At 39.1% G+C, this 14,725-nt stretch overlaps 1 protein-coding gene across 1 annotated transcript in view; it reads right to left on the minus strand.

The window, feature by feature from the left end:
• LOC121318707 (TSC22 domain family protein 3-like) overlaps positions 1–7,872 on the minus strand; it is a 55,803-nt gene extending 47,931 nt beyond the window's left edge. Inside the window, exon 1 of the mRNA XM_041255666.1 lies at positions 7,235–7,872. Coding sequence (XP_041111600.1) covers positions 7,235–7,545 — 311 coding nt within the window. The 5' untranslated portion in view covers positions 7,546–7,872. The remainder of the gene's footprint in view (positions 1–7,234) is intronic.
• Between the last annotated feature and the right edge of the window lie 6,853 nt (positions 7,873–14,725).

Genomic DNA, 14,725 nt, shown 5'->3' on the forward strand with positions numbered 1-14,725 from the left:
TGCATACATCTCACAGGGAATGTGCTGAGACACATGCATTTATGTTGTGCTACATATTTAATAATGAAAGTAATACATTTTTCGGTAAGTGATAGTATCAATTTTAAATTTTTGTTTTTCAGTTCTCGCACAGCTCTGATCAATTACAGGTTTTATTTTATTTTACTTGTTTGTTTAAACATTGCAATTTCATAATTCCAGCATGATATTTTCTCTATCTATTTTCTCGTTGCTGTTGTTCAGTCAGCATTTGAAAATAAAAAATAAAAAATGTGAAAGGCCGTCTTGACTCATTACCAACATTGACCCACCCAGTCACCCTTTAAATAGCATTTTAGCTTTTTTTGCAAATCAGTGATGTGAATTCAAATACATGAAACATACTAGGAAAATAAATTTTAAATGAGTTTTTTTTTTTTTTTTTCCCTGCAACTCCCAATTTAAATTTTACTCACAGGCACAACTCTGCAAGAAAATGCATATCTCTTTTGAATACCTGGCCTGTATTTTTTCCAGTCTATCCACTTCAATAAAGTAGTACAGCTGAGGGGACTGAAGAACAGTGATATAAACTGATATTAAGAAGGTTAGGCAGTTAGTCATTGCACAAGTTATGATGCAGTCAAATGGGCATACAGAATAAAAGTTTGAATAAAAAAATAAAAAAATGGTATGTTGAACTAGCTGAGCCATTGGCTAAGCAACATACATTATATTGTTTTATTCTATACTTTTTAAAAAGTCTAAAACAGTAGAATAAGCACACAAATATTTTGGACTTGCCATTAGTGCTGTATCTGTAACATACACAAACATTTGATCAATGGGTCAATATTTTTCTCTTAAATGAAATATCTTAAGCGTATTACTGCAGCCTCCCTGAGTCCTGTAAGCCCTGCCTGTGATGTTAGATCTCCCTCCCGACCTGCGAGGCTGCTGCATAAAGGGAACAAAATACCCTGGACTAAATGGCATGACAGTTTATTCCCAGGGTTTAGTGGAAGTTCGCAGTCTAGAAAGGGGGTAAAGCTACGGTATACGAACTCAATGACCCGGAAGGGAAACAGTGTGGCATCTGTGGATTGGGGGAGCGGAGGCGCTCGTTGACCAAGGGGTCATGGGTGACATTATAAAAAGGGGACGTACTGATGTGATCTCTTCCTTTGTGAATGGTTATATTAAAGGACCAAAAAGAGAACCTGTATTGTGAATTGTGAGTGTTTTGTTTGTTTTTTTATTTGTCATTAATAGTACTGTTTATAATTATTTGGAGGGCTAACACGACCCAGAGCTGTCGCCAAAGGCCAGCATTAAACCCGGATCAACAACACTGCACTTTTGTTTAACAATAAAGAACTTATTCACCATGAGCACTAGAAGACGTACTGTGGACTCGTGTTTGTGTTTGTGTATGTGTTACTTGTGGGTGAACTAAAAACGGGACTGTTGTTATTGGGGCCAACCCACGGATTACAAATAAACATTACACACAGCTGTATCACTTAATTACCATTGTTATTATTTACTGTTGTTTTGCAATCAGGCCATTGGATTTAAAAAAAACATTAAACAGCATTGCACCTGGATTATAATGGTCTATCTGTCTATTGATCTCCTGCACCTGCACACTGCTAATCACTTTGCCACACTGCCAAACAAATGTAACCGCCTGATTTGAAAAGTAAAATGTGATATGTGTTGCATTAAGCATACAGAATACTTGTATTTGCATATGATCCACTGAACCTGCCCTGCTTAGAATCTTGGTAAACTAAGACTTTAGTATTTCAAAAAATGTGTGCAGCAACAGGAGCTAAAAACTTAAAGGAAGCTGGCATCTTCATTTCTGCCTATTTTCCCTTAACTTTTCTTCATATGCTATAGAAGCATATTAGATGACACGTTGTGAATTATAACTTAGTTAAAATTAGAAATTAGAAAAACTTATTTCTGTACTTTACGTAAGTGCCATTGTGTTATTTGACTTGCCTTTTCGATTTTTGGAATGTTTGTAGCATAATTTTAACTTCCCAAATTCTGAAAATACATGCCTTATTGTAAATTGCTTTTCCAATTGTGTTACACATACTGCTTACTTACAGTAGTTTGAACAAGTTGGTTGTCAAGAGAGATGATTTATAAGGATGCTTATCTAGCATGATGATAATAATACAGTGTGTATATAGTACATTAACTCAGACATTTTGCTAAAAAAACACAGATGTAGTCAAGGACTATTTGATTCAGCAGTGGCAGCAAGCTGATAAAAGTATTTAGGGGCATAAACCTGACATGTCTTGTGCACAGGCATCGCACACAAGAAAACCTGCACTAATGCAATTTGACATGCCGTGACTAACCAGAGTCACAATGCACCCATCATACAGATGCTTGGAGTAATTTCATAAATATGGATGGCCAGTATAAAATATTCAGCTTGTTAAATTCTGTTGCTCACTCCAATTTTCAATACCATATAAACTTATTTCTTTCTTGACTTTAAAAGTAAATAATTACTGTAAGTGCATTTTCCAGCTTGTATAGTTCATTGCTTTTGTAATGTAAATGCCTGATAAGTATTCTTGCTACAGATTCCATTTTAAAATTGGGATACGTTTCAATACCTGAGTGTTACATCTTTACGTGTGTTTTAGGGCTTGTCATTTTAAGACTGATGTCTCATGCTTTCATTGTAGATAAAGCCCACAATGCAGATTTGTTGGGGTTTATGTTACCAGTAAGTAATTGTATGTTAAGAGTTTTATTTATGTCTTTGGTCATGAGACAACACACTCACAATGGATTTGTAACAAATATCACGGGGTGGTTCCATAAAAGGATCATGTAGGCAGAGCATTCTTTCCCTTAGGAGATGAGAGTTTATTTTTGGTTATTTACAATATGAGTGTGTATTGAATGGCTTATTTCATTACTCCTGTGTTATAAGTTAATACGTTGTGTGTAGGGTGTCCCTTATTGTGTAAGAAATGTAATCTTGTGCAGTTTGGGTGAGAGAGCCAAGAACAGAGGCAGGTTACTGAGGGAACACCATTATGGAACAATGCAATGTGAAAGACTTGTCTCTACCATTTCCCTTTTGCAATGTCTCAGAAAGATGTTTGCTCAGAATTGAGCGGTGACTGGTCTTGCACTGGTATGTCAGTGAAAGGTAGTTGGTATTGACTTAACTAAATAGTTAATACTGGTAGTACTGTATAATCATGCAGCCTGGGTACACAATATAAGCTCTACAGCCTGAGTAAGGCACCCACACCTGAAGACAGGTGTAAATGCAGGACGCTGTACATTTGCATTACTCTTTGCCAGTTTTGACAGTAACATTGATAAAAGACCACATCAAAGCCTTATAATTGGATTTTAAATAGATTTTCACTTTTTGTTTTTGTCTGAAACGCCATACCGAAAGACCATACCGTGCATATAAGCACACTCCCATTACCTAAGCCAATGCTTTTTTGTGCAATTATACTGTAATGAGAACAATCACTTGCTATGTTCTAAATTATCTACAGTCAGCTAAATTATCTACAATTACACATTGAAAAGCATAACTACATGGCTATCAGTGTATTAACAGTGTAAAGGATAAGCCTCAATGGTTGCCACAGCCTCATCCAAAACATTTTTATGTGTTATCTATTAAAACTTTGTTGCACTTGGCATTGTTTCTATATGATGTATATACATCTGCATCAGGAACAACCTCTGTATTGACAACAGTGCTGACGTTTAACATTTGACAACCCCCTTTGATTGCTGACAGTAACTAATGTGAAGGGTGTGCAAAGCAACACAGAAAAATCAATTTGCCATTCCCATATGGAATGAACATCCGTGTCTCGTGTATGAGACAGAATGATGGGTATAAATGGCACTCTACAGCCATACAGATCAAATTTATATTTTATTGAATATTTGTACCCAAAATAACATAATAAATGCATTTGTTCTGAGCTGACTCTGGATCTTATTGAAACATTATGAAACCTACTAACATGTTTTTGCCTTAGGCACTGGAGCCATCGCCATACGTCTCCACTGTGAGTCATATATGTTAAACGCTAAGCTAAGTCATAAAATATGGAAACCAAATCGCAGCTAATGGTAGTAATTTGTTTCCAAAGTTACAGTTTCAGAACAGGGAAAACAATACTGATCAGACTTTTATTTAAGTATGTTATGTGGGTAATTATGTACATATGATATTGATTAATATGCTTTCAAGGGTTTGGGGCTGAAGATGTATATATAATAAACAATACTGGTTGCTTGTAATTTCTAGAGTGTTTTTTAAATGTTTAACCATTTTAGACAGTACATTGCTCATTGTTTAAGTTCCAACTTTGGAAGAAAGGATGCATGTGTGATTTTTTTATTTTTTTTTTATATATATATACTGTAACTGTGTCCATGTCGAGCATTTTTGCGTGCAATACAATAATTTGTGTGCAATGCATGAGATGTCACAGCGCGAGACTGGGCTAGCCAAAACCTTAGGTCAATGATTTGCGCCTTTCTAGTAAGTATGCAGACACATTTTTTAATAATAATTCTAATAATTCATAATCCATTCATGAGTTTCACTTTTTATTTTTGTTGAACAATGTCACTTTGTTACATTGCAAGTTGAAAAAGTCAGATGAAAATCTTTAAATAAGTTGAAGTTATATTTTTTCATCTAGTCAGGTTAGCCAGTCCCAATGTCCTCCAGTCAATCATCTGAGGTCTCTTTTGCCCCTCGACGTTGTTCACTGTATTCTTTCTGATCAGCTGTTTCAGCGCTGGCTGGCTGGCTGGCTGGCTGAGGTAAACACTGCTGTATGCATTGCAAGCAAATTGAACTTGTGTGCAGTCAGCATTGTTTACTGTCACTCAGTCAGTCAGTTTAATGCTGCTGATCAGAAACTAACAGTAAATTGAAAGTTATCACATCAGTGTGTTACACAGCCCCCTGCAGTGCTTACAAGAAACACATTATCTTTGCTGTATACCGTTTTGATTCCCCAATTGATTCATGACTCATGATGTGTTGTTCTGAGTCAACAATAAGTTTATATATAATGCTGCGATACGGTCAACACGGACACAGCAAAGGCAATGATGTGTTTCTTAACACTAAATGGTGTGCTGTAACACTTTAAGGGTAACATGTTTAACGATGTTTTAATAATATAACCTTTTCCTTCTAGGCTGGGTGGAAAGCTGGTGTTTTGCATTTTACATCCACTGTTAGGAATGAACCCATTAAGATCCATGCAAGGTAGTTATTTTCAGACACTCCCCCTCAGCCTCACGCAGGTATACAAAGCAGCCTGTAACCTTAGCTTTTAACATTTGTCTTTTCTGTGACACTTGAAACAAAACACTGGGCATGTTATGAACAGGTTATACAGTAAATGAGGAAGGAACAAATTAAACCAGTATACAATTAAAAAAAGAAGAAAAGCAGACTTCATCGGTGGAAACTTGAAATAAACCCTTCCTAGCCAGCACAAGCCAGAACATTTCCCACTCAGACCTGTAATGAACAGTATGCTGCTGCTGCAGATTTAGCTCAGAGTGTGCTTACAGCAGTATTTATATGTATAAAGCAGTCTAACCACCACATATTATATTAAAATTGTTTGTCAATCAGGTAATCTGTACAACTTAGGTATGACCATTGTTGGTAATGCTGGCCAATGCACCATTTAATTAAGATTGTAATCTTTTTACATAATTTAATAAAAAAAAATAATAATCTTTTCATTAATAGTGTCTAATGGATCTGACTGTTGTTTAAACCTGTAATGTAGGAACGGCTAAACATTGAAAAAACTATACTGATCTATTTACATGTTTAAATGTGGCCTCCTAAGATACCAACTGTTAATACTGAGTTACGGACAGCTCTTGTAAATACACTTTTCGGTGTAAGTGACAGAAACGCCATTGCGTGATCTGTTGTAAGTTTCGCTTAATAAATGTGACTAGAGTTTATCTAGGCGGCTATAGTCACAATGGAATCCTCCTGAACTCTGAATTACATGCATTAGATTTGAAATTAAAAAGCAATAAAACAAAAATGTGGACTATAAATTAAGGTTAAGTGGTAATCTGCTTATCTTCAAGTTAGTATTTGTATTTGACAATAACCATTAATTAAAGTCCCTTTTGAACATCTATGTAATTTTACAATTAACGTTTTTGACAGACCCATTGTATTATTCACATGTTCCAAGTTGGTCAAGCTTTTTCCTGCACTGTTCCAAAACAATATTATTTGAAGCTCGCCCCCAATAGGTCCAGTCTGCAATCAAAAAGTGTGGTATAAAGCAGGATACACCTATGAGATGGTAAAACACAACCATGGACACTTTTTCAGTTATGTTTAGCACTAAACTAAAACTTTATGGGAATTAAATTATAACTTTAAAGCAGAAACTAAAGTGAAGGTGGAACAATAAAAGAACTCGGAAAGGTCAAACATTTAATGAAAATTGGGTTACTTCGCCAGTAGACCTTAAACTAGACAATGAGAGATCTGATCTTTACAGCAGCATCAATGCATGCTTCTTTAAAAAAGGCCCTTTTTAGGTGCTTAAATTCGATTTATATCCAGTCCAAGGCCTGCCAATGACAGTATGCTGGTTCAGTGTGCACTGGTACCACTTAGAACTGGACCCTAGCCCATTTCACATTGGCCCCCAGCAGCCTCCTGAAGTTCCCAAAAACTTTGGCTAAATGCTTTATTTCCTTTTGCAAGTCCATCACAAGTCACCACCAATACTGTACAGCACTGCATAGTAATAAAATAGGTCATTCAAACAGTATTCAAATAATACAAAGTGAACCAGATTTTGGGTGCTTATTATGGTCAACTTCCTGTAAAAAACAGTGCCTGTAAAAGGAGAACCTTTTTCATCAAACAGGAAGATATTTATTGTCAAATTGTCCTTTTAAGATTTTCACAAAAGACTAGAAAATGAAAGATTTTCAAGCGACACAAATCTTTCTACAGGCTCAAATGTTTTAACTAGTTACAGCATGGGAGATCAGAGAGATTACAAGTCATCAAATGTATGACGGAACTACTTATTCATTCAAAGAACATCAGGCCAATTTGGTGTAGTATTGAAAGACATATAGAAGATAACTTCACTGTCATGAGAAGCTGCACTTGCCTCAAAACCTACAGTATCTATTTTTTTCTTTCTTAGATGTCAACACCTACCTGTGAAAGTAGAAGAGGATGGAGAGCATGGTCTGGTCGATGTTGCTGTTGCAGATCCCTTCGTTGAGAAGGAAGCAAGGGTCCCTCACTACTGACTCGAGAGATTCCTGCCGCATGATGTTGTTCCACTTGTCCGTGTTCAAGTTCTCGAACATCAGCTGATCCCGAAGCTGCCGGAAATGGGTGACCGTCGGGCTGCCCAGGTTGTTGTTGCTGCCGCCACCAGCCACGCTGTCACATCCATTGGCGAGGTCCAAACAACAGCTGCAACAGTCAAGGCCAATGGGTGAGCGGCACTCTTCATCTGACATGATTATTCACCTACCAGGCTTCCCAAAATCCAGATTTCTTTAAAACTACAAGTCCCTGTGCTTTCTCTGGATTGTCAGTGAGGGAAGCTCAGGTGTTTAACAAGAGCTGTGAAGATTGAAGTGATTGTCAAATAGCTTCTGTCTTCTCAGCCTTCCCTTCAGGGTTGTCTGTCTGTTGTATCTCCACTCCTGAAAGGCAGCTCCTTGAAATAAATGTCCCTGTTTTGTTCTAGTGCACACACCAGCCAATTAAGGAGAATGTGTTGGACAGGAAAAACACAGAAGCTGCTTATCAATTTTTCAGCAGTGCACTTTTTTTCACAGAGAGAGAGAGAGAGAGAGAGAGAGAGAGAGAGAGAGAGAGAGAGAGAGAGAGAGAGAGAGAGAGAGCACTGAGAGGAGGGGGAAACCTCTGTGATTAGTAAAAGGCACAGCCCAGTTAACAGAGCCTGCCCTCTTTTTTTCTTCCAACCTCCTCTTAACACAACAAGGGTAAAAAAAAAAACAAGCATGCAGCCACAAGAGCTGGTGAAGCGATCACTGCTGCTGCTTCTACCATCAGCAGTCAAAGGAAGAGAGCAGCTTACTTGCCTTTGCAGAACATTTGATAAATTCCCCTTTATAAAATACACTGCAACCCCCCAGGATCAGGATTGAGTAAACCATTTCAGGTTCCAAGAGTATGTCCAAGGCTTTGTTGTTTTGCTAGGGCTTCCTATCCAGGTTATCTATTTTCTAACCACTGTAGTGTAGCTGATATTGACAGGAAACCCCTCCCAGAATGCTAAATCAAGCCTTTTTCTGCTCTCTTCCAATTGGTCGACAGTAGAACTCTTAGGCAAACAGGGGGCTTACACCATGTGTTCTGCAATCTGTAGGCTAGGCAAGTCACTTGGCAGTTTTCTTTGCTGAAAGGCACCTTTTTAACTAGACACAACTGACAGCACCTGCCTACTTCACCCTGGTGTAATGTTTTTCTAACACTCTTGTTTGAAAGTGATGTTTGCACAGGATTATCAAATAGCAAAACACCGTTTTAATCACATTTTTATACTATTTTGTATAGTTGTTTACTACATGATAATAATTTATGGCACAATAGAGCAAAACTGTTATCTTATCACAGCGTACTAATAACACTTTTGCGCCCCCACAGTTCAAAGTCCAGGGCATGCCCATCACAACACATTTTGTAATCTAATCAGTTTCTCCTTTGCAGATCTGTTTTGCCAATCTGCAGCACTTCTGTGCCAGACAATCATTTTATAATGCAAATGTGTGTTTTCATGGTTTGGCATAACTTTAAATGTGGAACTCTTTGGGGAGGACTTTATGTACTGTATTGCAAAAATAAATGCATATCTGTCTGACCAAAATGTGTGAAACAGCTAGCAGCTGTAGATTTTATTGTTATTGAGCGGGATCATCTGTATTGGAGCCAACAGCTCTGTATTCTGTTCAGAGTGATCACCAGCAGATAAAAAATATTCTGATTCGAAATGTAAGTGTTAATCATTTACACAAATGCAAAGAAAAATGTGTCCGATTTTATTGCCTTTCACAAGTTGTCTGTAAGGAAGGCACTGTGCTCATTGTTAGCTATAGAAGGTAAATCTGAATTTGTGGGGAACAGTGTACACACATTATAGAATAATTGGTAGGTTAAGGTTTTTGTAAGGAGAAGCATGATGAAAAAGCTTTGAAGTAGATAGAGTTTTCACATGGTGTAAGAGGGGGTTGTTATTCTTTATCATTGCAACAATCCTTACAGTCCTGTTTGCAGTGTAATGAAGACTTGGCAGCGACTTGTATCACACTCCTACATTTATGTATGTTTGATACTTAGTCTATCACAGCATATGGCAGAGCATGGGGATCTGAAGTGATTCACTATATTCTTAATACAAAACCTAATCCTTCATTCACTTCCTTATCATTATTGCACCGCAGTGTGGGCTCTTTCTCTGTGAAACTTGAATATAAAAGTGTGAACACGGTTCTACAATGTCTTCATTCTGTTCTGTGTCATTATGTAAGACGCTGTGCAAAAAGGGGCCCTGCTAATCAGAGGTTTCTAAAAGAGATGGACAGTCTAGTGATGTATCTATTTTTTTTTTTTTTTTTACTCCCTCATGTTCGCATTTCACTGCTTGTGTGTGTGGTTGTCTTATCCATGCTCGTGAGTTTTACTGAACAAGAAAGCCACACATGCACAGAAAAAAAAGCAATATATAAGGAAGTTCAAATTAAATATATACAGTAAGATATATTCAAAGTATGCTGAATTATTTCATATGTGAGGGACATACAGTGCATATAGAAAGTCTACACCCCCTTTCAAAATGTTCACCTTTTGTTGCCTTATAGCCTGGAATTAAAATGCATGTTTTTTTGGTTTTTTTTCATTTATCTACACATTCTACCCCACAACGTACAAGTGAAAAAAATATTCTAGAAATTTGCAGAAAATTAACTAAAAATAAAAACTGAAATAGCTTGGTTGGATAACTGTCCACCTCCCTTGTAACAGCAATCCTAAATTAGCTCAGGTGTAACCAATTGCCTTCAAAATCACACATCAAGTTAAGTGGCCTCCACCTGTCTTAAATTGTAGTGATTCATATGATTTCAGGATGACTTCAGCATTTCCTGTAGGTTCCCTCTTCTGGGAAGTGCTGAAAGGCACAAATCAGGGGATTGGTATAGAAAAATATCAAGCCTTGAATATTCCTTGGAGCGCGGTCAAGACAATTATTAAGAAGTGGAAGGTGTATGACACCAGCAAGACCTTACCTAGAACAGGCCATCCCTCCAAACTGGATGACCGAGTGTGACAAAGTGCCCGCCCTTGTGTATATTATCTGTTATGTTGCGTGTGGTTTGTTAAATGTTGGTGTATAGTCATTGGTACACGGGATATAAACGGGTCTAACACGAGTGTTTAAAATGTATATTTGTATTTAGGCACGGGATTGTACATCACTTCACGTACATTTAAAGTAGTTAAAATGTGAGCACGAGGTTGCACATAATTAACTCACTTGCTGGGATTCAAGTGAATAATTAATTAGTAATTGAATCCCAGCACAACAATATATATAGATGCATGTTTTCACATACTCAGGGTTGGGTGTTCGGTGAGTGGAGAAAGGGAGAGAGAGGAGGATAAACTATTTACAACAACTGCAATTGTGTGCTGGTGGGACCAGCACTATACTCGTTTATTTATCAACTCACTGTGTTTGTCAGTGTGTCTGTCCGTGTACTGTTTTGTTAAGTATAGTCCGTTTTTGTTTGTCTCTCTTATTTTGGCGTAGAGTGCTGTGTCCTGTTGTTTTGTGTTTGTTCAACTGTTTTATTTTACAATAAACCGGCACAAGCAAGCTCCATCATCATTTCATTTCATCCGTCCTGTCTGTGTGTATTCCTTTTCCTGGTTCTGACGCCTCCCACTTCGGTCGTCTCTGTGACATGTGGTGTCGGAGTGAGATAACAGCAACTCCAAACGTCAGACCAGGCGAGGTGTTTTGTGTGGGGGAAAAAAAAAAGGGAAAAAGTGGCCAGAGGAAGCAACAACTTCCTCAGCAGTCAAAGCAGGTGCTCTGGTTTGAGATGACTGCGTCCAGGAAAATTCGGGATGAGGACCTGGACGCATTTGTGGAGGCTTGGGAGAGCCAGGGGGGATGGTGCCTCCTGTGCAAGCACTACGGGCATGGAGTGGTTGACTGCCCTCTCCCGGATACAGAAGTGGGGCAGTTTCCATGCCAGCAGCCAGAGCCAGAGCGCCTGGAGGCCCAGGAGAGGAAGGTGAGGAGGAGGCAGAGAAGGGGAAAGGGGAAGAGGAAGGCAGAGTGTCCACCTCCCAAGTATCCACCAGCAGGGGAAGAATGCCTGCTGGTGTTGCCTCCAGAGGGAGAGGAGCCATCTCCAGCGCCAGACGGAGAGAAGCCATTGCTGCCATCTCCAGCGCCAGAGGGAGAGGTCCCACCACTGTCTCCAGAGCCACACCAGTCCCCTGTAACAAGGGTAGACTACACACCGCTCTCACCTCTGTCGCGCGGAGAATAACCACCTCCACCGCCAGGAGACTACATGCCTCCACCACCTCCACAGGCAGGTGCAGAGCAGCAGGAGCTGCCTCTGTCTCCGCCACCTCCACCGGCAGGCGCAGAGCAACAGGAGCTGCCTCTGCCTCCACCACCTCCACTGGCAGGCGCAGAGCAGCAGGAGCTGCCTCTGCCTCCACCACCTCCACCGGCAGGCGCAGAGCAACAGGAGCTGCCTCTGCCTCCACCACCTCCACCGGCAGGCGCAGAGCAACAGGAGTTGCCTCTGCCTCCACCACCTCCACCGGCAGGCGCAGAGCAACAGGAGCTGCCTCTGCATTCTGTTTGTTCAACTGTTTTATTTTACAATAAACCAGTGCAAGCAAGCACCATCATCATTTCATTTCATCCGTCCTGTCTGTGTGGATTTCTTTTCCTGGTTCTGACGCCACCCACTTCGGCCGTCCCTGTGACACCGAGCAAGGAGGAGACAATGGCAACTTTGCAAGAGCTACAGGCTTTTATGGCCAAGACTGGTCAAAGTGTGCATATCTCAAGCACTCCACAAATCTGGCCTGTATGGTAGGGTGGTAAGAAGGAAGCCATTTCTCAAGAAAGAATCTTGAATCCCATTTGAAGTTTGCAAAAAAACAGTCAGGAGATTCTGTAGCCATGTGGTAAAAAGTTTTGTGGTCTGACAAAACTAAAATTTAACTTTTTGGCCTAAATGCAAAGTGTTGTGTTTGGCACAAACCCAACACCACGCATCACCCAAAGAACACCATCGCTACTGTGAAGCATGGTGGTGGCAGCAGCATGTTATGGGGATGTTTCTCATCGGCAGGGACTGGAGCACAGGATAGAAGGGAAAATGAATCAAGCAAAGTACAGAGAAGTCCTTAAGGAAAACCTGCTGCCCTCTGCAAGAAAGGTGAAACTGGGATGGAATGACAACGACCCAAAGCACACAGCCAAAGCTACACTGGAGTGGCTAAGGAACATAAAGGTAAATGTCTTTGAGTGGCCCAGTCAGAGCCCTGACCTAAATCCAATCGAAAATTTGTGGCATGACTTGAAGTTTGCTGGCTATCAACGCTTTCCTAGGGACTTGACAGAGCTTGTACAGTTTTGTAAAGATTGGTGAAATATTGCCAAATCCAGGTGTGCAAAGTTGGTAGAGACCTATCCCAACAGACTCACAGCTGCAATTTCTGCCAAAGGTGCTTCCACCAAGTATTAACTTAGGGGGGTGGAGACTTATCCAATTATGATCTTTCAGTTTTGTATTTTTATTTATTTATTTATTATAAATTTAGTCATTTCCAATTTTTTACCCCGGTTTTCTCCCTAATTTAGTGTGCCCAGTTATTTATCTGTATCCTTGGCTCACTGCTCGCAATTTTTTTTCTCAATATTTTTTTTTTTCCCTAAACAGCGTGGAGCATGGTGTGTAGATAAGTGTGTAGATAAGTGAAAACAAGTCATGCATGAAACTCTGAGGCACTGACACAACAAAATGTGAAAAAGTTCAAGGGGGTGTAGACTTTCTATAGGCACTGTATGTACAGTATGTTTAACTACCATGTATATGGTTCTCACACACATACACACATCATTTTAAATTCTAGAACACTTATGTTTGTCCTTTTCTCTTGCCAGAGATCTGTAGAACACATCCCGATATGCATTTCCATGCTTAACCAGCAGTTCAGAATGTCGTTATCTAACTTTCATCTAAAGCAAAGTGCTCTGAACACATTTTTTGGCAGGGAATCAGTGACAGCAGCAGAATAATCTTTGCCTCCAAATTCCCTCTGTTATTTGGGTTAGAGATTGAAGACAGTGACAATGCTAAACCCTTCAACTGTACAGAAGGGATTCTTAAACTGAAACGAGTTCCATGTCATTCTATTACAAAGCAGGACTACAGCTAGATGATGTTGTATTGACAGGGCACGGGTGCATTGCAGATTAAAAACTGAAACCAGATGCGGGTAACATGGGCCTTGGTTATTTATTTAAAACAACATTAGTGATAGTAACATGGTAACCATATGTAACAGATTATGCTTTGAAAAGCAGATGTCAGCATCTTAATTAACTACAGTAGAAACTGCTAATCTCAGAAGTTTTGCAGGACATAGAAGAGAAAACTTAAGACTCCGAATGTGTTACTATACCTATAATAATAATAATAATAATAATAATAATAATAATAATAATAATAATAATAATAATATTCAGGTTTTAATTAGAAACGGCAAATCTTTATTTTCTCCAGAGGAAACATGGAAGTATAATTGCTTAGTTAATAGCAAGCTAATTTGAAAACAATTGATTTATGCCAGAAATGTGTAGCTGCTTACAAAGCCTTAGATCACATTGGGTAGAAGTCTAGCTTGTGAGAGGGAACCCTATCATTTTTCAACAACGTACTGCAAGCTTTTTGTCTCACCTCTCTTGATAAAATAGTTCATTGTAAATATTTATCACTGTTAATCTGTGCTAGTGAAGACTCTGTTTTGGATTATCGAACAAATGTAGAAAACAAACAGAGTGGGTCCTAATATCTTTTTCATAAGGAAAATAGGCTTGGTAAGGTTACAGCACCAAATACAAATCCTGATTCATTTTAGGGGGATTATTTAGCAAGAAACTTGTCCTCTGATTTCACCAACATGCATGTTGCTTCAGTCTTAAAATAATAACAATAATACTAATACACAATAATAATGTAGCTTGACAGGGTGGAGTTGAGAAGGTAAAAGTGTATAGTGACACCTACAGTTAAGATTAGGTAATGCAACAAGGGAGTCTTTACTGCGGTTCTTAGTCTTGGGGTAGCTTGCATAGGCTTCCTGGTTCCATCAATCCTCACCAGTGCATCATTTTGCAAAGCTTCAGATACTAATAACAATAATGAGAAAGAATTCTCTGCAACTTGTTAAATAGCTGATGTAGAAAAGGCCTGTTCTGCCTTGCTGTTTGCTGCTTGGGATCCAACTCTGTTTATTTGTGGCTTGTTGCCAAACCACTGAAGCAGTAAACTGCTACCAGGGAGTAATGTTATAATGGCATTTTGACAATGTTCAAAAACTGGAGTGTGTTTTACAAGACACATGAATGCCAAGGTT

The sequence above is a fragment of the Polyodon spathula genome, chromosome 7 (genome assembly GCF_017654505.1).
Source record: "Polyodon spathula isolate WHYD16114869_AA chromosome 7, ASM1765450v1, whole genome shotgun sequence".
Lineage (NCBI taxonomy): Eukaryota > Metazoa > Chordata > Actinopteri > Acipenseriformes > Polyodontidae > Polyodon > Polyodon spathula.